Genomic DNA, 26,003 nt, shown 5'->3' with positions numbered 1-26,003 from the left:
GGATTAATAAAAGAAATTTATAGCGCCTGTCTGCACAGAGACCTCGAGTCTGCTGGGGATGATTTAGCTTGGCCTCATCCTGACAGCCGATAGACTGCTAGGTGACCTTTTTTGGTTCCTTCCATTGCGGTGATCCTCTAAATCTAAGAAGTCTCTAAATAGGGAAGGAAGGGTATGGATTCCCTGAGTGAGATGAGATGCTGCTTTTCAGACACCAGAGGGCAGCATTGACACCAGTCTGTCTGAGAGAGCCAGGTTTATTGGCTGGTGTGGGCATTTAACCGAGCTTGTACCAAAGATTTCCCTGAAACCAAATTGGTGTCCTTCCCCGGAGCTCTCCGTGTAGAAGAGAACGCGGTGCAGTGACCCTTCCTAGTGCCCTTTTGTCCTCTCTTGTTCTCTGGGTCACCCAGGCTGACGTGGTGTCTGATGCCATCACAGGTCGTGGGTGATGTGGACACCAGTCTCCCGAGGACCCTGGATGAGCTTGGCATCCACCTGACCAAGGAGGAGCTGAAGCTGAACATCCGCCCCCTGCTCAGGCTGGTCTGCAAAAAATTCTTTGGCGAGTTCACAGGTAAGGAGTTTGTCATCATCACCATCTCCTCCACGTGTATCATGGGAACTCTTCTTTAACCCACAGTCAGGATACCGGTCACCTGGGTTTTTTTCCTGAGCTGCTTTACTTAGTGGATGGTACCAGGAATTCTTTTTTTTTTTTTGGTATCAGGAATTCTATCTTGGGAAAACGAAAGCAATTAAATTTCCCTTCCAGGAGGAGCATGCAAGTAAAAGGGAATGGAGAAGCAGATTCTGAAGTGGTGGTGTTTTTGCCAGAGGGCAGTCAAGAAGGTAGACTCTTAGGTGTCATGAAATGGTGGGGAAAGCCCCCAGCTAGGACTTGGGAGATGAGTTATAGACTCAGATCTCTCTTTACCTTGAGCTCCTCTTTCTGGTATTTTAGTTATGCAGGAGGCAGGTGCTGTAGTAGAACAAGGCCTAGACTGGCTGGGAGATGACCTGAATCTTGACCTTCCTCTGGCCCAGTCCCACAGGGTCATCCCGGGTCAGCCACTCAATCCTTCTGGGACTGATTTCTCATCTGTAAAATCACGGAGGCAAAAAAGGTGATGGCGCCGGGCTCTCTTAGCAATTGCTTGGTTCTAAGTCTTTTGGGAATTAGGTATCCGAATCCCCCGAAGTGCATAATTTTAATGGTTCATTCTGGGCTGGCCATCTATCCGACAAAGGAGATCCCAACTTAAAGCAGACATGCTAGCACCCCAAGGTGCTAATGGAGGTTCTCTCTTGTATGGCTTATTGGCTGTTAGAAACAGAAAATAGCTGTTTGAACAGAAACATATGCAGTGTTTCCCGGAGGGAAGAGTCAATTCAGAGATTGTTCTAAGTAGATCTATAAAGAAGAGATGAGGTACTTATTCGTGTAAGAGCTCAGTAAGTGCCTATTCACTGAAGGTCACGGACCGATAACGGATATTTCCAAGTTTTTGTCAGTTCAGTTCCAATGAGCCACTCAGACCTGCTTCTTGCTCTTCCCTGGCATTCATGTGACTCCAAATCCTTTAGCAGCGTGCGCCCAGGAAAGAGGGTATCATGTCTGCCCAGAATCATAGAACTGTAGCTTTTAGAGCTGAAAATCAGTCTCTCACTGTTAGTTTTCTGAGCATCTGCGTGGATCAGAACTCCGCACTCCCTTTCCCCCTGAGAGTTCATGCTAATGGCCATCTCTTCTCTGCAGGCTTTGTGGACATGTGTGTGCAGCACATCCCCTCTCCAAAGGTGGGCGCCAAGCCCAAGATCGAGCACACCTACACCGGTGGCGTGGACTCCGACCTTGGCGAGGCTATGAGTGACTGTGACCCCGACGTAAGGATCATGGCCCCCCTGTTCTCTGATTTCCATCCCTCCTTTGTGGGAACTCTTTTTTCAGTTGCAGGAATAATCCCTTCTCCATCCCTGCATGGCCCTCCCCCTGGGCTTAATCAGACTGACCTGAATTTAGAGCCCACTCCTGGTGATATGGTTTTGGGAACGTTGTTCAGGTTTTCTGAGTCTGAGGGTTTTGGTGTATAGAGTGATAATAATTTGTATGTGGAAGTTATGAGAAGTAAGAAAGATTTAAGAAAGGGTTGTGGTTGTGTTTAGCATGGTGCATAACAGATAGGAAAGATTCAACAAATGGTAACTAACCTCACCAGTCCTGGCTTTTAAAACAATCTTTCCCAGTCATTCCTCAGGCATTCTCTAGTTTCTTGGCATAAACATTACAGCCAGTTGAGAATTATGAGTTTCTTCTTTGAAGAAATTTGGGACCAGTTAATGTTGTAGTCTTGCAAGTTGACAGTGTTAGTTTGCCATCCTAAACCTGCTTCTCTTCCCCAGTGCCCTCATCCCCCGCAGGAAAAAGGAAGAGGTTTTTTTTTTGCTATGCCTGTGACACGTCTTAACTCAGCCAGGGGTAGGCCTTGGTTGGGATTTTTTCAGGAGATCAACATGTTATCTTCTCAGTCTGGGCTGCTTCCTCATGGAGCTCAGGTCATTGCTGACAAGGGAAGGGGAGATGGTGGAACTTATCCAGAGTGTGTGTAGTTGAGGCGACACTCTGTCCCCACCTCCAGGGTCCCCTGATGTGCCACACGACCAAGATGTACAGCACAGATGATGGAGTTCAGTTTCACGCCTTTGGCCGAGTGCTAAGTGGCACCATCCATGCTGGGCAGCCTGTGAAGGTCCTGGGAGAGAACTACACCCTGGAGGATGAGGAAGACTCCCAGATATGCACCGTGGGCCGCCTTTGGATCTCCGTGGCCAGGTACTGCCATCCAGAGCCCCTGGACGCATGCCTGGGCCTCTGCCCCAGCCAGCTGGAAGGGGTAGAGGGGTGGTCCTCCTTGGACACACAGAAGCTGCTGGCTGCCTGTGCTGGGGGTAAGGTGACCCTCCCTCAGCAGACGCGCTGATTTCTACCTCTTACTGTCCGAGATTGCTGGAATCACAGGGCAGCTGCTGTTGGGATTGATGCCAAGACTGATGCCAGGATTGATGCCAGGAGACCTGCCTTTGCCTTTGGGATGCTTTAAATGAACTCCTGTAGCAGGATTTCTGTGTTTACTCATCTCAAACCTGTCTTCCCCTTCTGCGTTCCTTAAATCATAACCTGCATGTCTCTTCTCCAAAAGACATCATTTCCCAGTCTCCACTGGCTATTCTTTGACCAAGAGAGACAACTTTGCTAAATCCCTTGGAGCGTCCCAATCTGCAGAATTAAACTTCGCTTGGACCTGGGGACTGCTCATCAGTTCATCAGCTTGGCGTTTTAGCTAGAAAGCAGAACCGAGCCTGGCCTGTTCCTAGGGTGGCTGCTGCGTCTTGCCAACAGCCCCTTCCCCACCCCCTCCAGATGTACCCCATTCTCTAGAAGGTTAAAGAGTTAGAAGAATTAGAAATTAAAGAGTTAGGGGGTGACAGAGGATGAGATGGTTGGGTGGCATCACTGACTCAATGGACATGAGTTTGAGCAAACTCCAGGAGACAGTGAAGGACTGCAGTGCTGCAGTTCATGGGGTCACAAGGAGTCAGACACGACTTAACGACTGATCAACAGGAGAGTTGCAGTATGTTCTGTGGTGCTCTTGGCATTTCCTTACATTCTACCCATGGAGGCAGTGGTTTGCTTACTGCATACATCCAGCTTGAATTAGATTTGCCTGTGTTATGCTCATGAAGTACCTCGCTTTTTTTTTTCATGGCACCTTCTGTTTGTAATGACACATATGTGTCGCTGTATGATTGTTTAAGCGCATCCCTTCCCTGATAGAATGTATCTAGCTTTTTTTTTTTATGCTGACCCTGCTCCTGGCTCAGTTTCTGGCACAGAGCTGGTGCTCAGTTAAGTTTTCTGGAATGAACACCCTGCTCCCAAGTTTCATTGCCACTTACTGGACGCTTTTCCAGGTACCACATCGAAGTGAACCGTGTTCCTGCCGGCAACTGGGTCCTGATTGAAGGTGTCGATCAACCAATTGTGAAGACGGCGACCATAACCGAACCCCGAGGCAACGAGGAGGTAGAGTTTCTGGAAAGGCAGCTGGGTTGGCTTACGCTGTAGGATCACAGGAAGCCCCAGCACATGTGAGCGATAAGCAGCAGGACTCGAGGGGAGCGTGAACCAGAGTCCCTGCTGCTTCCTGCTACCGGGCCTCAGCATGGGCTCCACCTTCTAGATCCAATCCCCCCTGGATTCTCCTTGGACTCAGCTCCTAGGAATTAGGAGGGGCGCGCTCTCTCTTTTTTTTTTTTTAATTTATTTATTTGGCTGCATCAGATCGTAGTTGCAGCATGCAGGATTCTTGTTGTGTCATGGAGGATCTTTTGTTGTGGCACATGGGCTTAGTTGCCCTGTGACATGTGGGATCTTAGTTCCCTGACCAGGGGTCGAACTCATGTCCCCTGCATTATAAGGTGGATTCTTAACCGCTGGACCATCAGGGAAGCCCTGGAGGGGCTCTTTTTATTCTAAGTCTTCTTTCTCTGCCAGCATACACAGGAAGACATGGCCCTGCAGGTTGCCTCCAAGCAGCGCCCTGGCTCCCGGTGGAGGGGATAGTCCTCCCCCCAGCAGGCCCTCAGCTTCTCCCTGACCTCTGCACCGTCTGCACCTGCTCAGGCCAGGTGTCCTCACGGCTCTGCTGTATTTTGGGTCTCAGGCTCAGATCTTCCGGCCCTTGAAGTTCAACACCACGTCTGTTATCAAGATTGCCGTGGAACCAGTCAATCCCTCTGAGCTGCCCAAGATGCTGGACGGCCTGCGCAAGGTCAACAAGAGCTACCCGTCCCTCACCACCAAGGTAGGCCCAAGGCCACAGCCGCTGGCGTGCCCCATGAGCCCCGGCAGAGGGGTCTGCTGGTGCCACCGTGGCTTTGCTTTCATCAGGCGACTCTAATGCCTAGAAAGCACACTTTGATTTTCCAGAAGATTTACAGGGAAGAGTGAGTCATTCAGAGCCTGCCAACATACCTTCCAGAGGAGCTGGCCAGGGCTTAGCTTATATCCACGGACACAATGTTTTTTTCCTAAATGGCTGTGATGAGAACTCAGTCCATGAGCTCACACCCAGTAGCGCTGTGCTCGGTGGTCCAGGTGTCTTGAGGACTGACTCGTAGGTCGCTGCTCCCCACTAATCATTCCCAAAGGGAATGGAACCAACACAGTAGTGACTTTTCTGATAGTGGGCTCGGCACCTCCTCCCAGGTGCTAGCTTCGATTCTATCTCTGTCTGCTGTGGCTGGCACAGGAGAGTCCAGCCTGTGACCCCCAGGGCTGTCATGTTTTCAGGTGGAAGAGTCTGGCGAGCATGTGATCCTGGGCACTGGGGAGCTCTACCTGGACTGTGTGATGCACGATTTGCGGAAGATGTACTCGGAGATCGACATCAAGGTGAAGCAGCTGCTGCTGTCTTGAGCGCCTGCTTGGCCAGGAGCTTGGCTCACAGCTCCAGGCTGATTGTTCAAGGAACCAAATCCTTGATTCCCTGGGAAGGTCCAAGGGGAGAGGGGTGCAGTACGGGAGGTGGTCTGCATGGGACAAGCAAGAACTGTTGCTCCCGGCATGGGAAGGATTTGAGATCTGGTTTGCCCTCTTTGGGGGATGTTATTTTCAATGTCTGCATTCAAAGCCAAGGCTCCCAAGCCTGAGTTATTCTTGGTCTTTCATTAAGAAAATAGTTGCACAATTAACCCATCTGTGCTGATGAGGGCTCAGCATGTATGGTCTCAAGGAGGGAGCCGGGACTGGCTCTTCTGGATTGCCTGTGAAATCTTAGTATAGCTTCTGAATTAAACTGCCTGTTGCACAGCCTTGGTCTCCCAGTGGACACATTGTCTCCAAGGCTGTGGAGGGTGGGAGTGAGTGCCTCAAGTGCCCTCTCTTAGCCAAGACTGGCACTCTGAAAGACACCGAGTGTCCCGATAGGGGGCCATGTGGGAGCTTCCAGGAGGAGCCCTGCTGCCAGGGGTCTCTGAAAATGGAATGGGCGCTCACCGGTCAGTCTCTCGAGCCAGTGCTGACAGACCCACAGGTGTCAGTGGATGGTGGTGGGACAGCTATACGGGTGTTGAAAGATACTTTGGGGGACTCTTAACTAAGGCCCTTATTTGATCCTCCACTTGCTCTTGGCTCAGGAACATGAATTTTGCACTACGCTCAATTTTCCAGGCTTCTCCTCACAGACTTTTAGCCTGAGCCTGCCACAGTGCTTGTCACTATTTCTGATCAGGACTGGTTCTCATAGAGATAGCATCAGGGGAACTGGGCAGTCCCCTTTGGCAGAAGGTTGTCCTTCCAAGAAGGTGCCACTTCACCCAACAGTGTGTGTTGTGTCTCAGGTGGCTGACCCTGTTGTCACGTTCTGTGAGACGGTGGTGGAAACGTCTTCCCTGAAGTGTTTCGCTGAAACTCCCAATAAGAAGTAAGTTGCGGGGGGACTTCCCTGGTGGTCTTGTGGTTAGGACTCTATACTTCCATGGCAGGGTGTGCAGGTTCAATCCCTGGTCTGGGAACTAAGATCCTAGATGCCACGCAGCACGGCCAAAAATAAAAGTAGAAGAAGAACGCTGGGGGTCCTAGTGATCCTGGGACTCCCCCCAAGCCCGCCCTAGCCACAAGCACTGTGAAAATAGAGACCCTGAGTCTCGAGATAAGGGTACTTCAAGTACCTGAGTTTTATCCCAGCCCTCACATCCCTTTGCCTTTGTTTGCAATGCTGTGGAATTCTTTGCCTTAGTTACTCCCAGGGTGAGTGTCTTAATGGCCACTTCTCCTCTCTGTGTAATGTGACTATCTTAAAATCTCCCCTAGCAGCAACTCTGCTGTTTGACTGGTTAATATACTAATACTGCTTAAAGCTTTAAAAAAGAACATTTCTCCCCAAGCCTTAGACTTTTTTTTAAAAAGTGATGGATTCAAGTGAAAGAAGACAAGCCCTTTCTGCTCTGCTCTGCCCCCATGGCTTTCCTTTATGTCACTGCCTTTGCTCCTTCTTCTGTCATCCTCTTCTTGGGAATGACCCTCCTGCTAGTCCTGCTGACCCTCCTCATTACTTGTTTCCTTTCTGACCAGGAACAAGATCACCATGATTGCTGAGCCTCTTGAGAAGGGCCTCGCAGAGGACATAGAAAACGAGGTGGTCCAGATCACGTGGAACAGGTGAGAGCGTGGTTCCGATTCCAGGGCCAAACAGCTTACCTGATGAGTCTCTAATGCGACACATCCCCCTCTCTGGGAAGCGATTTTGCCTCCCCCTTTTTGCAGTTGTCCTGGGCAGAGTGTGGGTAGCTGAGGGCACTGTTGCCCAGAAACTGGCAGTTCCAGAGTGTCTGACACCATCATTCCCGTCCCTCCCTTTCCAGGAAGAAGCTGGGAGAGTTCTTTCAGACCAAGTACGACTGGGATCTGCTGGCTGCCCGTTCCATCTGGGCTTTTGGCCCCGATGCCACCGGCCCCAACATCCTGGTCGACGATACCCTGCCCTCAGAGGTACAGCAGGACTGGTGGGGACCATGCGGCCCTTGCTTATTAGCTCTTGAGTGGAAGAAACTCCAAAGCATTCTTCTTTTCCTGGAAGTACTGTGTGTCTTCTGGTGAAGAAGAGGATCCTTTTACTAGTGTGCTGACCTTCTCCTCCCTCTAAACTCTGGCTGTGGCCAGGGTCACCGCTAAGGGGCCCTCCCGTTCTGTGCAGGTGGACAAGGCTCTTCTCGGCTCAGTGAAGGACAGCATTGTTCAAGGTTTCCAGTGGGGAACCAGGGAGGGGCCCCTCTGTGATGAGTGTAAGTCGACCAGCGCCTCTGCCTTCTCCACCCTGTCCTTTGGGGTCCTTGCATCTGGGTATATCAGTTCGGGTGGGCTCATCTTTGGGACCTGGCAGGAGACATAGCTTGGGGCCCATGCAGCCATCCCGTGTCCTGGGCCAGTTTCCTCTTGTCTCCTTCCCTGTCCTGGCACTACAGCCTGGTACATCCTAGAAATGGAAGTCATGTCTAGGTGGACATTTGCTCTTCATTCCAGGAATGTGTTTGAGGACAGATATCAGGAGGATGGGATTGAAGTGATTTATAGAGCAGGACTGGACCCAGTGGGAACAAATGTGCATTTCCTAATGATCAAATATCTGAAAAAGAAACACAAACTCTTCGAGACACTTTATGTGGTCTGAGTGTGTTCTGAGACCAACACTGCAAACGTCCGCCTACCCTCTGACCTCCATGTATGCTGTTAGAACATACATCCACAGGCTGATTCTATACCACGTCCCTCGTGGCTACAAGACAGCTTCGGTGCCTCGAGAGGCTCCTTGCTGCTCGGCCCTTGGGCCCTTGTCTAGCACCAGACCCACTCCCTAGGCAGCTCCCCCTTCTCCTTTTTAGTGATTCGGAATGTCAAGTTTAAGATCCTGGATGCAGTGGTCGCCCAGGAGCCCCTGCACCGGGGCGGGGGCCAGATCATCCCCACAGCCCGGAGAGTTGTCTACTCGGCCTTCCTCATGGTGAGCGAGGGGGGCTGTTGTACCGCAGGACCTGACGGGGAGGCCTCAAGACTGGTGTCCCCCAGCTCTGCCCAAGCTGAGGAGCCCTGTCTTCCCGCCTTGCTGCAGGCCACCCCTCGTCTGATGGAGCCCTACTACTTCGTCGAGGTCCAGGCCCCCGCAGATTGTGTCTCTGCTGTCTACACGGTCCTGGCCAGGCGCAGGTGAGCTGCCAGGCACCTGAGGAAGGGGGTGGCAAGCCTGAGTTCCAGTGAGAAGGAATTCGGAGGGACTGGCCTCCCACACCCTCCACTGCTGAGGCCTAGGTTTCCAGAAGGAGGCAGGAAAGGAATGAGGCATCCCCAGCCTTCCTGCACATCGTAGTTTGAGGTTTCTCCTTGCACCCCTCCTCAGAGAGCTCCTGGGAGGTGTCAGTCAGTGGCTGGAGGGTCTGCAGGGCCTTGGCCTGTCAATCTTCCACTCTTGCCCACAGGTCGCTGCCCCTTTGACTTCTGCAGGGAGCTGTGGGAAGAGCCCAAGTCGTTTCCGCCCTCTGTGGGGCACTTGCGGTTATTCTTTTCTCTGATGGTCAACAGTTGGGGGTACATTGCTTCTCTGCTTTTGGCCTCCGCAGGGGGTAGGAATTCAGCCTTTATTTTTTTGTCTCAGGGGACACGTGACTCAGGATGCCCCCATCCCAGGCTCTCCTCTCTACACCATCAAAGCTTTCATCCCAGCCATCGACTCTTTCGGCTTCGAGACTGATCTGCGAACTCACACGCAGGGCCAGGCCTTTTCCTTGTCTGTCTTTCACCACTGGCAGGTAAGAAGATGGTGCAGGCTGGCCACTGCGATCTCCCACCTCTGCAAGGCTGTCCCCTCTGACCTGCCCAACCTCCATGCCTCCAGGGGGATCGCCAGCATCCTAGAGAAGCATCTTGCTTCTTGGCCTGGCAGCTCTGAAACCATTTTGCCTTTCAGATTGTACCGGGTGACCCTCTGGACAAGAGCATTGTCATCCGCCCCTTGGAGCCACAGCCAGCTCCCCACCTGGCCCGAGAATTCATGATCAAAACCCGTCGTAGGAAGGTACGTGTCCTCAGGCCAACGGCCATCCCTCCACGCCCAGGTGGTCTTGCCAGGAGCTGGATCGCTCTTCGTTTCTTGCTTTTGGACCCTCCTCCCAAAGACAGAGCATTTTACTTCACAGCGTGGGGAGACATGGTCTTCCCAGGCTTCAGGCACCCAGGCCTGGGGCTGCATGCCTGGGAAGGGAGAGCCTTCTGCCCTGTGACGATACCCTAATGGCAGGACTCCTGAAATAGCTCAGCCGACACATGCCCCCCGGCCCCAAGCACAGCGCAGTCACGCAGGACTCATCTTTGCATCTGCCCTCACTCTCTGCAGGGCCTGAGCGAGGACGTGAGCATCAGCAAGTTCTTCGATGATCCTATGTTGCTGGAGCTCGCCAAGCAGGATGTGGTGCTCAACTACCCCATGTGAGCGCCAGGTCTCATGGCAGCTCCTGCTCCCCACGCTGGGCCACACCCTGGACTTGAAGCTGGGCCCTGGTGGGACTCAGACTCCACGTGGACAGAGCATGTCTGGGGCTGCTGTGGCCATCCCCAACAAGCCCGGAGCCCCCAAGCCTCCAGCCCAGAGGGAGGAACATTGGGCCCCCTGGTTCCTCCTATGGCCTCAGCCTGGCTCCATTCCCAGAGAACAGAGAGGAGCTCAGGGTCCGGGAAGGAGAAGGGGATTTACGTGAAAAAAAATTTTTTTTTTTAGTAGAAGTTTGACCTTAGACATGTTTTGTAAGTGAACAGAACATTCTGACCTCTGCCTTAGTCCGTTCTTTTCATCCCCGCTGCTCTACCCTCTTCCCTTCAGCTCAGGCTCATCCTGGCACTTGGGTTCTGGGTCTCTGTCATCTCCCACGAGGCCTCCCTGTCTCTGCTCCCAGCTGCAGCCTTCTTCCTGCCTGGTCCCCAGAGAAGAGCGCCTGCCTGTCCACTCAGTGTTCCCATGAGCACTGAGGCCTCTTTACCGCCCCCACTCCCACTCCTGTGGGTGGCACCTGAGAGGGCTGGGGAGTGGTTGGGTCTCTGGGGTCAGAGGTCTCCTCTGCCCCCGAAGATTCTCCTTGCCCTGGAGTTGGGGACCCAGAGCATTCCCTCGCTCTGCTGTCCACTGTGTGAAGAAGAGACCGGTGAGTTACCTCAAACTCCTTTATTAGGTGCATAACCAGGATTAACTGATGAGGTCCGACCGCCCTGGGCCTGCAGGACTCCTACTTCTCCCTGGTATCCTGCGCGCTTCTCTTGATGTAGTCTCGGTACATCGTGTACACAGCGCCTGTGTGAGGGAGAAGGGAAAGCGCCCTATGACATCGCCCCCGCCACCCACCTCCTGGGTCTCCCGGGTGTCTGGGGGCGGTGCTGACACGAGCCGTTCCCTCGAGAGTCCACCTCCCTGCTCATCTGTCCGCCCCAGGTCTCAACACTGCTACAAACACTTGGCTGCACAGCCTGGGGAGACAAGCCATGTGACAGTTGACAGAGCCCTTGCACGTATATTGTCTGAGGAACCTCACAGCAGGGAGGGAGGGAGGCAGACCCCGGTGGTTACTGACATATTGCACACAGGGAAACAGAGCCTGAGAGAAGGGGACATGGCCACTGTCACGGTGAGGAGGTAGCAGTCTGCCTTCTGATCCAGAGAGGAAGAGAAACTGCTTCAAGTTCTCTCACCTCAGGACAGACTCATGAAACAGATTATGTGTCTTCCCCTGAACATGGGAGAATAAACAGGGAACCCAGAAAATGTTCACCAAGGCCTTGCTCTGGAGCCTGGTGTAGGGAACACGGACTGAACTCATGTCCTGTAACTGTCAGGGCTCACAGCCAGATTTTGCCTCGTTGGTTTTGCCCACATTCTCCCCTGACCCCACCAGCTACTCACCCAACATGATCGCACCCACAGCACAGGCTTGTGCTGCCACTCGGGTGTGAATCAGGTGTATGGACATCTTGGTGGAACCACGAGCCTTCAACCTGTAGATCCGGTATGCTGCCACCAGCAGGCAGCCTCCTAAGCCTACAGAGGCAGAAAATGTCATGCTTGGGCCTCAGTCACCAAGCACATTGCTCTCCTGAAGAGAGAAACACTCACTAGGCTGACTGGGCAGCTGGATAACCTGCTGCCTTCCTGCTGCTGCTTTGGGGTGGGGGGGCACCTGAGGGGCCTGGGGAGTGGTTGGTAGAGTAGGGGCTGTCATTAGAACATTGAACTGTTTTCAGTTGATTTTTTCAAAGTGACTGCCTCCTTTTAATAACTCCCTCCACCCACCTCCCTGTACAAATAGCCCATCATCATGACTCTCCCACCTCCCTGAGCTCTTCTCCAACCACTGCCAGCCCCCATAGCTGTTCTCTTCCCCTCCCAGGGCCTTGGGGCAAGGGAGCCCAAGGGGACCCCAGACTGCTCCTGCCCGTCCTGACGCTGGTGTCGGCATCCCATGCGCTTGGTTGGCTGCCACCTCCACCCACCCAAACTGCCTTGTTTATTGTCAGATGTGTCACCTTTGCTCTTGGTTCACTCCTTCTAGCTGTTGACTAGTCAGTGGGCAGGACCACTCGAATTCAGAGCTTCATTGTTTGAAAGGACTAGGAGACAAGTGCTCTCCAAGAGAAGGCCCCCTCCTCGCCCCCCATTCCTTCCTTTCCCACTCACCTATAGGCACCAGCGGAGACTCCCTCGTCTTCCTCAGGAGCTTCTCAGACACACTGTCCTCGCCCTCGGGCGGCGCCCACCAGCCTCTGTTAGCAGACATGATTCTGCACCCAGATGTTAACAGCTGGGGCTCCTAGGCTTCAGCCCAGTCCTAGAAGGAGGCACCCGCAACAATAAGAACTTCAGTTCTCCTCAGTCTGGGCTGGGAAGGAGGAAGTTGCCTGCTGAGACCTCTCTTACCATGCCCGACATAGCCGCTACTTGTTCCGGCCGTCCTGTCTCAGGTGACTGGACCACTAATGCCATTTCTCCCATCTCTTCCTCTCAACATCTGCCTCTTTCCCCAGCTCATTCCAATTTCACTGTTTTCTCTGCCTCCCCCTCTACCATCTGCGTCCCTACGGGTATGATCCTTGGGCCAAGAAAAGCAGCTGGAAAAATCCTCAGATGAGGGTGGGAGGAACAGGCCTTTAACCTTGGGTCCCCCAACAGGCCTTGAGTCTGATGGTTGTTCCCAAGGGAGGTGCAGAGGAAGACCTGGCCCTGGGCAGCCAGAGCCATCCCAGTGTTACAGCAATGGTGACCAAACCACCAGAGCCAGAGATTGAAATGATTAGACATGAACTTGTGTATAGTTTCATGCAGATTTTGAACATTAATGTTAATAGAGCAGATTCTGGTCCCTGAGCTATTCTCTGTCTCCAGGTCCATCTCTTGCCAGGTTCTTTTCAGTTGCCAACCCCCTGCCTCCCTGTCCTAGGGACCCTTACTGCTCTATTTGTAAACCCTTATAAATGTCTGCTCTTATCACAAACTAGATGGAGTCCCAGACCAGGGATTCTGCCTGCTGGCTGCCTTTCTAAGTCTTAACCCCAAGACAAAAGTCCCTGCTTGAGGCAACTTCTTATCCCTAGTTGCCGCTCTCCTCCTGGAGAAGCATGGACTACTGGCCCCACAGGTCTTCAGCATCCCGGTGCTTACCCTGGGAGATGGCTAGAAAGTGGAGTGCAAGCAGTCCGGCTAAGGCTCAGCGTCTGCTGTTTTGAACTGGCCAAGAGCTGATGATGGAGCTGCCACTATGGGGTCAGGGACAGTGTCCGGTTTTAAGGAGACTTTGAAGTCAGGAATGGAGAGGGGAGGAGAGAGGTCAGGACATCAGTCTTAACCCCCCATCTGCTGAGTTCCAGGCTGGAGCTCCAAGCACTGTGCTCAGATGCTCAGTTGTGTCTGACTCTGCGACTGTAGCCTGCCAGGCTCCTCTGTCCATGAATTTTCCAGGCATGAATACTGGAGTGGGGTGCCATTTCCTCCTCCAGGAGATCTTCCCGACCCCAGGGATCGAACCCTCGACTCAGATTTCCTGCATTGGCAGACCGATTCTTTACCACTAGCGCCCCCTTGTGAAACTCCAAGCACTGTAAAGTAATAAAAGATCAGAGGGAGGGGACCCCCTATCTCAATTCAGTCTTTTAATCCTGTGGAGGTTCATGGTTGGATCAGAGGTGGACTTGATTTGGAGAACTGAGACAGGAATATACAGGCAAAAATGAGCAGAGATCCTGAGTTTTCCCCCAAATTATATGGCCTCAAATACTGTTAAGAGGGGGACTTCCCTAGTGGTCCGGTGGCTAAAACTCCACACTTCCAATGCAGGGGGCCAGGGTTCAATCACTGGTCAGGGAACTAAATCCCAAATGCTGCAACAAAGATTGAGGATCCTGCATGGCCCAGCTAAGACCCGGCAGAGCTAAATAGTTATTTTAGGGCTTCCCTGGTGGCTCAGTGGTATAGAATCCACCTGCCAATGCAGGAGACAAGGGTTCAATCCCTGGTCAAGTAAGATCCCACATGCCACAACTACTGAGCCTGTGCTCTAGAACTTGGGACCATAACGACTGAGCCTATGTGCTGCAACTACTGAAGTCTGAGTACTTTAGGGCCTGTACCCTGCAACAAGAGAAGACACTGCAATGAGAAGCCCACGAGCCACACCCAGAGAAAAGCCCGTGCAGCCGTGAAGACCCAGCATAGCCAAAAGTTAATAAATGTTTTTAAGAAATACTCTAAGAACAATGTGGGATGTAAATAAAATGCCATAATTGTGGGAGACAGCCTGTCTGGTGTTGGTCTTGACCCCTCCAAGAATGTTTTCTGGACCCAGGAAATTTGTCCAAGAGTTTGAAACAGTTGTGACTTCCCTCACATCTCCATAACCCTTTCTACTGCCTGCAGGCTGATGCTTAGCTTATGGAGAGGACCATGGCCATCATTAGCACCTATTCCGTTTCAAGTATTCATATTTCAGAACTTTCCACCATTCTGCACAGTAAGAAGCAGCTTATCCCTGGACCAGGAACTGAGCTTCTGAAAGGCTAAATGAATTATCCAAGGGTACACAGTTAGTGAGGGCTTCCCAAGTGCCTCAGGTGTAAAGAATCCACCCGCCAATGCAGAAGCCACAGGAGACAAGGGTTTTATCCTGGATCGGGAGGATCCCTTGGAGGAGGAAATGGCTACCCACTCCAGTATTCTTGCCAGGATAATCCCATGGACAGAGGAGCCTGGCAGGCTACAGTTCATGGGATCACAGAGTCAGGTATGACTGAGCGACTGAGCATGCACACACAGCTAGTGAATGTCATGATTTGAACCTGGGTCTGGCTGGCTCCAAAGAACCTTCTTGCTAAGAAATGGAGAAGGACCGGGTGCATTGCAGAGACTCCCACTCCATCCCAGGCCTTTGTTTCTCCCCCAGATTACCCTCTGTCCTAAAGCAACTTTTCAGCACTGGAAATGTGTCCAGCAGCTGATGTCTCTCTTCTCTCCCCAGCCCTCACTGCTCCAGGGAGAGACCCAGGGTCACAGTTGCTCCCCCGGGGCCTCCACATATCCCTAGCGTCCCTGGGAACTCTCCTCCCAGGCATTCACACACACTCCTGTGCTGCCTTTCCTGGTCCCAATGGTGGCTTGAATTCTCCAGAGATCAATGGTCTAGGCCAGAGTGGGAGAGTGGAAATGTCTGGCTGAGACAGGGCAGGAATCAGGATCTACTCTGAGTACTTTAGAGAAGGGGGGACTAAGCTAAGGAGAGCAAATTTCAACTTCTCCCTGTTGAGATGATCTCCTTGCTGTCCAAAGGACTCTCAACTAAGATCCCACAAGCCTCGAGGTCAATATATAAATTAATAATTAACAAAAAAGATGAAAAACTAAGGCTTGAGTTAAACATCTTGTTCAAGGTCACAGTAAGTGACAACAAAAAACACTAGACTTCTAACCATTTCTAAAAGCTGGAGAACACCTAAACGGTGGAGGGAAAGTTTTGAAATAGAAGAAATAAAATTGCTTTTTATTTCAAAAACCTCTGAGAACACACAGTAACCAAAACTTAAAAGAACAGATTTCTGTAGAGTCCTGTTTTAGTAAACAGATAAGATAAAATTATGATACCGTTTTTGTTAATATGCCAAGTCTTTAATAATTATTTTGATTTAAACTTTTACATTAGTAATCTGCTTAATAAAACTCTTTCTTCCAGATCAGGTCACACTAATATACATTCTAATTTAGAGGGGTCTAATTGAATGATGCAGACAGACTTAATGAACCCAGAGTGCAGGCCAGAGTCAGACTTGGGGTCACCTGCTTAACCGACTGCTCTCTAAATACCTGGTCTTATACCACTCAACCTCTTTTGAGTCTATGTCATCATTTGTAAAATGGAGTTAACATCTACACATAGGATCAATGTAAGGGTTAAATAGGGCTTCCCAGGTTGCTCAGTGGTAAAGAAAGTGCCTGCCGGTGGGTCCAGAAGATCCTATCACATGGACAGAGGTCGGACACCACTGAATGAGCACACACGCAAGAGTTTAATAAAATGTTTGTTAGAATTCCTGTCCGTGCTGCCTACTCCTTTTCTTCCAGGATGAGCAAGGTGGGGGGATGGGTAACAGGCTGGGGGAGAAATGGAAAGTCCCTGACAACAGATGGGAAGCTTGCCATGTTCTGGGTGGTCCTGAATTCAGCACACTTGCATCCCTTAGTAAACCCCCGTCCTCCCTGTTGGAGGGGCTTCCCTGCCCTGACTGGAAGCTTCAGGTTTGTTCTGATTGTGTTAGGGGAAGGGAACGGGTGGGGGAGGGACTTGGACTTGAGGCTGTACACAATCTAAAGACACAGCTGTGCTATATATAGCCCGAGGGAGCTGAGTGACAAGAGCGGGGCAGCAAGGGACGTGCAGCTTTTGCCTTGAGCTAAGGAGTGCTGTGAGTGAGGGGGTGATGATGAATGGACTGGACAAGGAACAGAGAATGCCCTGAGTTGGGGTAAGAATGAGAAAGACCCAGGCTGAAGGACTAGGGTAATTACAGGGGAGAAAACACTGGGCCACAGAGTAGTGTCAGGGGGCTTGAGGAGTAAAGAGAAGGTAGCAGGAACAGGCCAGGGCAGTGGAAGTTTCCAGATGAGATGGCTAGGCTGAGGCAGCCTCGAGAAGGTACCTGGGGTAGGGATGGTGGGGACATCCCCTCTCTTTCTAAAAACAGGCACTGGTTCCTCGCAGCATTTGTTCAAGGAGAGTCCCAAGAGCTACAGGCTTGGGCCAAGAAAGTGCCTTTGGTACCCACTAATCATTCTGGAAGAATAATCTTGGAAGAAAAGCTGTGACAAATCTCAACAGCATATTAAAATGCAGAGACATCACCTTGCTAACAAAGGTCCATATAGTCAAAGTGACGGTTTTCCCAGTAGTCATGTTCGGATGTGGCTGTGAGAGTTGGCCCATAAGGACAGCTGAGCGCTGAAGAATTGATGCTTTCGAACTGTGCTGGAGAAGATTCTTGAGAGTCCCTTGGACTGCAAGGAGATCAAACCAGTCTATCCTAAAGGAAATCAACCCTGAATATGCATTGGAAGGATTCATGCTGAAGCTGTAGCCCGAATACTTTGGCCACCTGATGTGAAGAGCTGATTTACTGGAAAAGACCCTGATGCCAGGGAAGATTGAGGGCAGGAGAAGGGGGCAACAGAGGATGAGATGGTTGGATGGTATCACTGACTCAATGGACATGAGTTTGAGCAAACTCTGGGAGAGAGTGAAGGACAGGGAAACCTGGCATCCTGCAGTTCATGGGGTTACAAAGAGTTGACATGACTCAGTGACTGAACAATAATCATTCTGGAGAGACTGCTCACATATTTTTAAAGATTCTAAGAGTTTGTGGATAATGGTGATGGGAAGGCTGAATGAGAGTGTAGTGATAGAATAGAATCATGTCTCATGAAGGAAGAATTTTGAGCTGTGGAAGACCCCAGCACAGACCCCAGTACTAACAAATGGACATGCCAGAGGACTTGAAATGTTTTGCTAAAGTTCTGTGTTAGGTGCTTTTGAATACCCAAATTCCCCAAAGCACATTGTGAGAGGGGACTAATGTCTTGAGAGCCTACAAGATTTAGGTACTTCACATATTTAATCTTCACAACAGCCCCAACTGGTAAATATCATTATCCCCACTTTACAGATGAGGAAATCAAGGCTGAGAGAGGTTGAATAACAACCATATCATACCACAGGTAAATGGCTCCGCTATCCAACCAACAATGATAATCACTATAGACCACCTTACAATGAAAATTTAACATATAACAATGTGGTTTCCCGTACATTTCATCACATTCTCACACCATCTTAGGCAAAAATCAGGCAGCACAGTGGTAAAGAATCTGCGAGCCAATACAGGAAACGCAGGAGACGCAGGTTCAATCCCTGGGTTTGAAAGATACTCTGGCGTAGGAAATGGCTAACCACTCCAGTACTCTTGTCTGGAAATTCCCATGAACAGAGGAGCCTCGAGGACTACAGTCCACGGGGTCGCAAAGAGCCGGACACAACTGAGCACATGAGCACTACGCACTCATGCCATCTTAGAAATAGGTGTAAATGAGGGACTTTCCTGGTAGTCCAGTGGTTAAGACTCTGCTTCCAATGCAAGGCATGCAGGTTGGATACCAGGTCTGGGAATTAAGATGCCACATGCTAAGTGGCCAAAAAAAAAAAAAGAAAGGGGATACACATAAATGAATGTAAACAGATGGGCAGGACAGACCTCTGAACCCAGGGCCTCCAGACATTCAAGGACTCTCACCAAGGCAGGGTAGCTCGTGACCCAGCACACTGGGTTCTGGGCGTGTCCAAAAGTCCCTGTCTGGGTGGTACCAGAGGAGGTCTCTTCATCTCCCATATCCTCCCCACCCCCAACTCCTGAGCATATTTCATTTGCAAGTAAATTGACCTTAACTTAAAATCCAGCATTAATACTCAAAAGACTGCTAGCTGGGCTCTGGGAAACATTGGTAAGGAGTCATCTTACTGTTTCTTTTGTACTATTTGTATTACCCATTCAAAAAATTCTTTGACAAAAAAAATCTGCTTTAAACAAAACCCCTGTGGCAGGATTTAGCCACAGAATAACAACTACAGGTTAACTGAGACTGCTGGGGATTATAGCGGGGAGGGGGTTGTGATAGTAACATGCCCCCTTCCAATAGCAGAAGGAATCAACAGCTTCTTATTCAGCCAGTCTGTGGCAGGCAGGGCTTCCTATTGCAACAGGGAGCTTTCCCAAATCCTACCTCTCTAGGCCTCTGTTCCCATCCCCCAGGGCAGAAGAATGGGCTCTGAACCTACCAGCCAAGTGGAGACCCTGGAAAATGTGTAATGGAAACAATGACACACTGCAGCCTTCAAGTTGACCCTACAGTTCCCAAACCACAGAGCCCCAGGGTGACTCTCAAGTTCTCAAACTGGGTTTTGATCCTTTCCTGCCTGAGCCCCATGTGAATAAAAAGTGACGTGGTTCTCACAGCACCCGGCTCCCCTGCTCCCTGCCAGAGGCTGGAAACCAGACCCATTTCCCCATCATTTCCCCGTTTGAAACTTAAGGATTTTTTTTTTCCCTTCCCGCTGGTATCCTTTTTATGTTTCCTTCTCTCTGGTAGCCTTTTTATATTCGCCCACAGTGGTGACCCTTCCTTCACGCATTCACTCTGTATACAATTGCCAAGCACCTACTATGTGTTGGGCTGGGCTCTTGGAGCTATGATATAGCTTCCCTGATTAATGCCTGGACCGCTGGCTTAGGTTTCTGGCCTCAGCTCAGCTATAACTGGATTAAAGGATGTCTCTAGTTGGCAAGGTGATAGAGGAGAGGAAGGAGTCCTGACCAGGAGACAGAGTCTGACTATGTTTCTATTTTTTAAACAGTCTGCAGGTAAAACAGCTTAGCTTCCTTGGGTTTCATTTCCATCTTTAAAAGGTTGCTCTAGGGAATTCCCTGGTGGTTCAGTGGTTAGAATTCTGAGCTTTCACTGCTCTGGATGCAGGTTCAATCCCTAGTGGGGGAACTGAGATCTAAAAAGCAGAGTGGCAAAAAACAGAAACCAAACAAAAACTGGTTGCTCTACCTGGATAGAGACAGGCTGCATGCTTGAGAGTAAGATAACAAATATAGGAAGTGTTTGGTTTTCAATCTCCATGAAGAACTGGTAATGCTAAAAGATAGAGAGGCTTCCCGGGCATGTCCATCCATGAATTTGCAAGAAAATAATACCTAATAAACATATGAGTATATATATATATATAATTTACATGTATAATATATAATACATATTTGTTTATGTATATATATATATATATATATATACTTACATAACCAAATGCTTTAAAAGGTTATTAATTGGTCTTAACATACCATAGAAAAGTAAACTACCCCTATTGAAAGAGAACAGCTCAAATGTGGCAACTAAACACACCTGTTCAGATATGATCTAAATCAAATCCCTTATGATTATACAGTGGAAGTGAGAAATAGATTTAAGGGACTAGATCTGATAGATAGAGTGCCTGATGAACTGTGGATGGAGGTTCGTGACATTGTACAGGAGACAGAGACCAAGACCATCCCCATGGAAAAGAAATGCAAAAAAGCAAAATGGCTGTCTGAGGAGGCCTTACAAATAGCTGTGAAAAGAAGAGAAGCAAAAAGCAAAGGAGAAAAGGAAAGATATAAGCATCTGAATGCAGAGTTCCAAAGAATAGCAAGGAGGGATAAGAAAGCCTTCCTCAGTGATCAATGCAAAGGAATAGAGGAAAACAACAGAATAGGAAAAACAGATCTCTTCAAGAAAATTAGAGATTCCAAGGGAACATTTCATGCAAAGATGGGCTCGATAAAGGACAGGAATGGTATGGACCTAACAGAAGCAGAAGATATTAAGAAGAGGTGGCAAGAATACACAGAAGAACTGTACAAAAAAGATCTTCACAACCAAGATAGTCACGATAACGTGATCACTGACCTAGAGCCAGACATCTTGGAATGTGAAGTCAAGTGGGCCTTAGAGAGCATCACTACGAACAAAGCTAGTGGAGGTGATGGAATTCCAGTTGAGCTCTTTCAAATCTTGAAAGATGATGCTGTGAAAGTGCTGCACTCAATATGTCAGCAAATTTGGAAAACTCAGCAGTGGCCACAGGACTGGAAAAGGTCAGTCTTCATTCCAATCCCAAAGAAAGGCAATGCCAAAGCCATGAAATTAAAAGACGCTTACTCCTTGGAAGGAAAGTTATGACCAGCCTAGATAGTATATTAAAAAGCAGAGACATTACTTTGCCAACCAAGGTCCATCTAGTCAAGGCTATGGTTTTTCCAGTGGTCATGTATGGATGTGAGAGTTGGACTGTGAAGAAAGCTGATCGCCAAAGAAGTGATGCTTTTGAACTGTGGTGCTGGAGAAGACTCTTGAGAGTCCCTTGGACTGCAAGGAGATCCAACCAGTCCATTCTGAAGGAGATCAATCCTGGGTGTTCATTGGAAGGACTGATGCTAAAGCTGAAACTCCAACACTTTGGCCACCTCATGTGACGAGTTGACTCACTGGAAAAGACTCTGATGCTGGGAAAAGTTGGGGGCAGGAGGAGAAGGGGACGACAGAGAATGAGATGGCTGGATGGCATCACCAACTCGATGGACATGAGTTTGAGTGAACTCCGGGAGTTGGTGATGGACAGGGAGGCCTGGCGTGCTGTGATTCATGGGGTTGCAGAGTAGGACACAACTGAGCGACTGAAATGAACTGAAACACACCTGTGTATCTTGTATTCAGCATTCAGATCAAGAGAACAAGACCAGCCCCCCTCCTTTCTGGTAACTATCCTTTTGCTAGGATAACCACTATCCTTACTTCTAACAGTACATATTAGTTTTGCCTGTTTTTGAACTTCATATAAATGGAAAGTTTGGGGAAATTCATCTATCTTAAAGCTGCCTGTTAAGATTGTTCATTCTCATTGTTGTGTATTGTGTGAATGTAATATTTTGTCTATCCCTGCTGTGGCTGATGGACATTTTGGGTAGTTTCCAGTTTCTTCGCCGTTACAAATAGTGCTGCCATGAATATTCTAGAACAAGTATTTCGTACGTATTTCTGTGGAATTTCAGTAGAACTACAGATTCATAGTGCATTCCTAGGTTCAGCTTTAGTAGATATTCATTGCCAAATACTTTTCCAAAGTGATTTGCACCAATTTATACTTGTACTAGCAATTGTTGGGAGTTTTAATATTGTAGTCAGTTTTACAATGATGTTGTCTCCTGTGTTATCTGTACTTTATTCCTATTTTCACATATTTACACGGTCTTCACACTTGTCATTTTAATTTTAAAATATGTTTATTTATTGAGCTGCACTGGGTCTTAGTTGCAGCATACGGGATCTTTACTTGCAACATGCAGGATAATTTTAGTTGTGGCATGCAAATTCTTAGTTGTGGCATGTGGGATCTAGTTCTCTGAGCAGTGATGGAACCTGGGTTCCCTGAATTGGGAGCACAGAGTCTTAGCCACTGGACCACCAGGGAAGTCCCCACACTTGTAATTTTAAATACATTTGTAGAGAAGTAACAATGACAGTGGAGAAGGAAATGGCAACCCACTCCAGTGTTCTTGCCTGGAGAATCCCAGGGATGGGGGAGCCTGTTGGGCTTCCGTCTGTGGGGTCACACAGAGTCGGACACGACTGAAGTGACTTAGCAGCAGCAGCAGCAGCAACAATGACAGTGGGGAGGGCATGTGGCTCTCAGGACACGGCAAGTATAGGGGGAAGATAATTTAAAACTGAGGCCAAGTAGCTAATGAAAATGCTTCAAGATGTTGAGTGGAGAGGAGCTTGAGCCTGGTAGACAGATGCTACTCAGAAATAACTGCCAGGGGAAAACAGAGGCTCAAAGTGAGTAAAACTTTTGACTTTTTAGAGAGAAGCCAGAAAGACAGATTTTTAAAATTTGGCAACTAATTGACAATTTTGGAAAACGTCCTACTGGCCAAACAAAACATCTGTCAGTGGGCCAGATGCTCAGCCCTCAAGTTTTTTTCCAACCTCTCGGCTGGCCGTAAGGGTTTGGCTTTCCGTCGGGGGTGGGGTGGGGGGAAGGCTTTGATCTATACCAAGTCATCTACTGGTTAAGAGTTTAATTTCCTCTGTGATCAAAAGGGTAAAATAAAACCCCATCCTTCTGTACCGTGATGGTCAATAAGATAATTTAGGAGCACTTTACAAAGTAAAGTACTCCCCCATCTCCTGAGTTCGACTTCCATTGTTATGCATGGACCCCTCCACTTAAAGCATTTGAGGAGTTTTCATATTCCTACGGTGCAGTTCAAAGTTCGAGTTACCTATTCATACAAGTTTTTAGAAAGTCCTTTGAAAATGGGATCCTGCCGGGATGTAGAGGGTTAAGAGGAAATGGCCTATTAGGGTCTTGCTAATTCGAGAAGTCCAGGACCTCAAAAGTGTCTAGAACAGTAAAAGCCAAGCCTCGGAAGAACTACGACCATTAACCCGACGAAGGCCAGTAGGATCTTCGAGTCACTGCAGAGCAGAACCTCGAACTGGGAATCAGCGTCCGGTGTTACATCCCCTGGCCTTGGCCGAGCGCAGCACAGGAGACAACTCCAGGGCTCAATGGACCAACCCAGGATACCCAGGTAAGGCGTGTCTTCACCGCGCCGTTAGACGCCCGCTCGAAGTGAGGCTCGGCCGGCCGGGGGCGGTTCCTGTCCCGAGAAGCAAGCTGGAGGAGTGACCTGCCCCGGAGGCGAAATCTGCGCCCACCCGGGGTCTAGGCTCCTAGCTGGTGGGTCGCTCCTACACGTGCCGCGTCCCGGATCGCTGCGGAGCGCGCAGACCCGACCGCGGAAAGTTGAACACCGGCGCGGCCGCCCGCGCGCTCCGGGCGCCCCCGCCCACCCCAGCGCCGCTCGCTGCGCGCCCCCCGCTCCCAGGCCGCGGCGGGACGCCCCCGCCCCCATCGCAGCGCGCAGTGCGCAGGCGCCTCCCCGTGGCTCCGGGCGGCGGGAGCGGGAGGCGGCGGCGGCGGCGGCGGCTTCGGCCTCGGCCGGAGACTGAGGCGAAGGCGGCGGCGAAAGAGGTGGAGGAGGAGAGACGACGGTGGCGGCGAAGGCGATGGCGACGCGGGGCACATGAGGTGGCGGCCGGCGGGACGGGCCGAGGCCCGGCGGAGGAGGCGGCTCCGGGGGACCCCGCCGGCCGGTGAGGGGCGGCCGCGGGGCCGGCTGAGAGGCAGCGGGCCAGGGGCGGGGCCCGAGGGGAGGCGGGAGAACTTGTGAGGAGGCGGGAGAGGGGCCTGGGGCCCGGCGGAGAGTGCGGCGGGGGGCGAGGGGAGGCAGCGGACGCCACCGAGGGCTTCCCGCCGAGCCCCGAGCGGGCGTCGCGACCCGCGGTCCGCCGCTGCCCCCGGCGCGCCCTCCCGCTTTGTCCCCAGGCGCGCGGTTCCCAAATTGGGAGGGAAAACGGCTCGGGGGTGGGCCGGGCCGCGGCGGTCGCGCCGGGTGGGCGGGGAGCCCGGAGGACCTGGGCGCGCACTTCGGCGGTGCTCGCAACTCCTCGGGCGGTTAGGGGCGCAGGGCCGAGCCGGGGCGCTTCGCGGGCTGGTCTTTGTCTCCGGATGCTCGGCCCCTGACATCTCTCCCGGTGGCGTGCCGTTCGTCTGGCTCTTTCCTGGAACATCCCTGCCGGGACTCCTGTCTCCGTGAACGTTTCAGAGATGTAGTTCGCGGGCTTGGAAGTGAGGGGACCGGGGAATATGGTAATCGCCTCTCGGTTAACACGTTTTTGGTTTTTTTTTTTTAAACTTAAGATGATTTTTTTTTTCCCGCTTGGTGAAACTTTGAACGACCGGTATGTTGTGGGTTTTTTTTCCCTCTTCTGTCACCAGATTCAAAATTACGGGAAGGCGCTAACACTGTGATTGTGGCCAGTTGTGTGGTTGGCGGCTGCTGTTGGAGCTTTGAGTTGAAAAGATTTACGTGATTGTGTGGTTAGAATTGTTTGTTCTTTTTTTTTTGCGACTGTTTCTAAGATTGGGATTACTTTTTCTTTGGGAAATGGGCGGATTTGATTTACCATTTGAAGGAATTTTTGTTCATTGAGAACCTGCAGTAGTACAGATTTCTTTGTGCTCGCGCTTTACTTTGTTAGCATCAAGACTACTTTGTGGGAACGAATAAATCAAGTTACAGTAAGTTTTGGATAAGCGTTATCTTGTATGCCTGATTAGTCTAAAAATTATCTTACGTTCTTGTGGTATACATGTTCCAGTGAATATATGTGGAAGTGTTGTAGAAATCAAACTGTGTATGTGAAAAGGATTTTAATTCCCTTATCAACGGAGTACGTTAACATCTGTAGAAAAAAAGACAATGTAATTTAGGAATCAAATCCTTTACCCCAAAAGAGGGCTTTAGGTATCTTTCAGAATAAGAATACAGAAAAAGAAAACTTAACTCCTGAGCTCCTGACTAAAAGTATATGAATTGTGATTATGTTTGCTGCGTTTGTGCGTGTTTGTTTTTTGGATTTTACCGTAGTTTTGAGTATTGCAGTTGCTTTGGATTCCCTAAGTGCTATGTAATGGCAGAATTAAAGAAACATGAACTAAGTCTTCTGGGTAAAAGGTAAAAAGCTCTGGTAAACAAGTCTGTGTCTTAGTTTTCACCAGATCATTGTGAGCAGAGTGTTATAGGAAAAGGACATTTTGAAGAGAATATATGGTAGTTATATGAAATTCTCCTTTTATTATTTGTCCTGATTTATGAAGAATGGTTTGATACTATTTACTAATAAACTGTTGTGGCCTTTTCCCGAGCATTTCAAACATCCTTTCCAAATGTCAGTGTTCTTAACTTTTTAGGTTGTGTGACTTTTGAATTGGTTTTCTTTTTTTATTTATTTAGCTGCACTGGGTCTCCCTTGCGGCATGTGGGATCTAGTTCCCTGACCAGGTATCCAACCCAGGCCCCCTTCGTTGGGAGGTCAGAGTCTTAGCCACTGAACCACCAGGGAAGCCCCTTAGATTGGTTTTCTACTTGTGCTAGCAGCCACAATGCTCTTAAAAAGGAGCAAAGGACTTGAGTAACTTTCTATTCAGTCCATGAAGGTAGAATTGAGTTTCAGCCTTTAACTGAAAAGGTTTAAGAAGTTAACATATTTTTAGCATAATAATCTTATTTATAAATGCTGCTGCCCCTTACTAATTTTTATTATTTCATATCTGTGTAAATTAGCCAAAGCGAAAGGATTCTGGATAGGTCTCTGATTAGCTACTCCTTTCCTCACCATCCTTTCAAAAAGGATTCACCTATCAAT

General features: G+C 49.9%; 3 protein-coding genes across 6 annotated transcripts in view; 2 read left to right on the top strand and 1 right to left on the bottom strand.

Moving 5' to 3' along the window:
• EFTUD2 (elongation factor Tu GTP binding domain containing 2) overlaps nucleotides 1-10,379 on the top strand; it is a 37,507-nt gene extending 27,128 nt beyond the window's left edge. Inside the window, exons 14-28 of the mRNA XM_055408063.2 lie at nucleotides 442-577; nucleotides 1,760-1,887; nucleotides 2,640-2,833; nucleotides 3,976-4,087; nucleotides 4,728-4,868; nucleotides 5,357-5,458; nucleotides 6,406-6,488; nucleotides 7,139-7,225; nucleotides 7,429-7,555; nucleotides 7,761-7,848; nucleotides 8,446-8,564; nucleotides 8,673-8,767; nucleotides 9,213-9,366; nucleotides 9,525-9,632; nucleotides 9,951-10,379. Of these exons, the coding sequence (XP_055264038.1) occupies nucleotides 442-577; nucleotides 1,760-1,887; nucleotides 2,640-2,833; nucleotides 3,976-4,087; nucleotides 4,728-4,868; nucleotides 5,357-5,458; nucleotides 6,406-6,488; nucleotides 7,139-7,225; nucleotides 7,429-7,555; nucleotides 7,761-7,848; nucleotides 8,446-8,564; nucleotides 8,673-8,767; nucleotides 9,213-9,366; nucleotides 9,525-9,632; nucleotides 9,951-10,046 (1,770 nt within the window). The 3' untranslated portion in view covers nucleotides 10,047-10,379. The remainder of the gene's footprint in view (nucleotides 1-441; nucleotides 578-1,759; nucleotides 1,888-2,639; nucleotides 2,834-3,975; nucleotides 4,088-4,727; nucleotides 4,869-5,356; nucleotides 5,459-6,405; nucleotides 6,489-7,138; nucleotides 7,226-7,428; nucleotides 7,556-7,760; nucleotides 7,849-8,445; nucleotides 8,565-8,672; nucleotides 8,768-9,212; nucleotides 9,367-9,524; nucleotides 9,633-9,950) is intronic.
• A 137-nt stretch (nucleotides 10,380-10,516) lies between these two features.
• On the bottom strand, nucleotides 10,517-13,358 carry HIGD1B (HIG1 hypoxia inducible domain family member 1B). Of its 2 annotated transcripts, none has more exons than XM_055408067.2 (4): nucleotides 13,257-13,358; nucleotides 12,276-12,426; nucleotides 11,505-11,639; nucleotides 10,517-10,898 (listed from the first exon to the last, which is right to left on the bottom strand). In XM_055408067.2, the coding sequence occupies exons 2-4, from the start codon at nucleotides 12,373-12,375 to the stop codon at nucleotides 10,834-10,836; spliced, it is 300 nt and encodes a 99-aa protein (XP_055264042.2). In that variant the 5' UTR covers nucleotides 12,376-12,426; nucleotides 13,257-13,358; the 3' UTR covers nucleotides 10,517-10,833. The 2 variants fall into 2 exon arrangements, with proteins under 2 accessions (XP_055264042.2, XP_055264043.2); XM_055408068.2 differs by lacking the exon at nucleotides 13,257-13,358 and adding an exon at nucleotides 12,516-12,644.
• Nucleotides 13,359-22,995: 9,637 nt separating this feature from the next.
• The window catches only part of GJC1 (gap junction protein gamma 1), a 35,881-nt gene continuing 32,873 nt past the window's right edge, over nucleotides 22,996-26,003 (top strand). Inside the window, exon 1 of one of the 3 annotated variants that reach the window (XM_055408061.2) lies at nucleotides 22,996-23,323. The gene's annotated coding sequence lies outside the window, so the exon portion shown is untranslated. Of the gene's footprint in view, nucleotides 23,324-23,697; nucleotides 23,889-24,035; nucleotides 24,445-26,003 lie in introns of those variants that run through there. The other 2 variants (XM_055408059.2, XM_055408060.2) reach the window with 2 other exon arrangements.

The sequence above is a fragment of the Moschus berezovskii genome, chromosome 20 (genome assembly GCF_049115385.1).
Source record: "Moschus berezovskii isolate FMDL1 chromosome 20, NW_MosBer_1.0, whole genome shotgun sequence".
Taxonomy (NCBI): domain Eukaryota; kingdom Metazoa; phylum Chordata; class Mammalia; order Artiodactyla; family Moschidae; genus Moschus; species Moschus berezovskii.
The sequence above is the reverse complement of the archived record's forward strand: the minus strand, read 5'-3'. Positions and strand labels throughout refer to the sequence as shown.

Coding starts and splice junctions, on each gene's coding strand:
- HIGD1B (XM_055408067.2), bottom strand. CDS start 12,375: ATGTCTGCTAACAGAGGCTGGTGGGCGCCGCCCGAGGGCGAGGACAGT. Junction 11,640..12,275: donor GTCTCCGCTGGTGCCTATAG/GTGAGTGGGAAA, acceptor CTGCCTCTGTAG/GCTTAGGAGGCTGCCTGCTG. Junction 10,899..11,504: donor TGTGGGTGCGATCATGTTGG/GTGAGTAGCTGG, acceptor TCCCTCACACAG/GCGCTGTGTACACGATGTAC.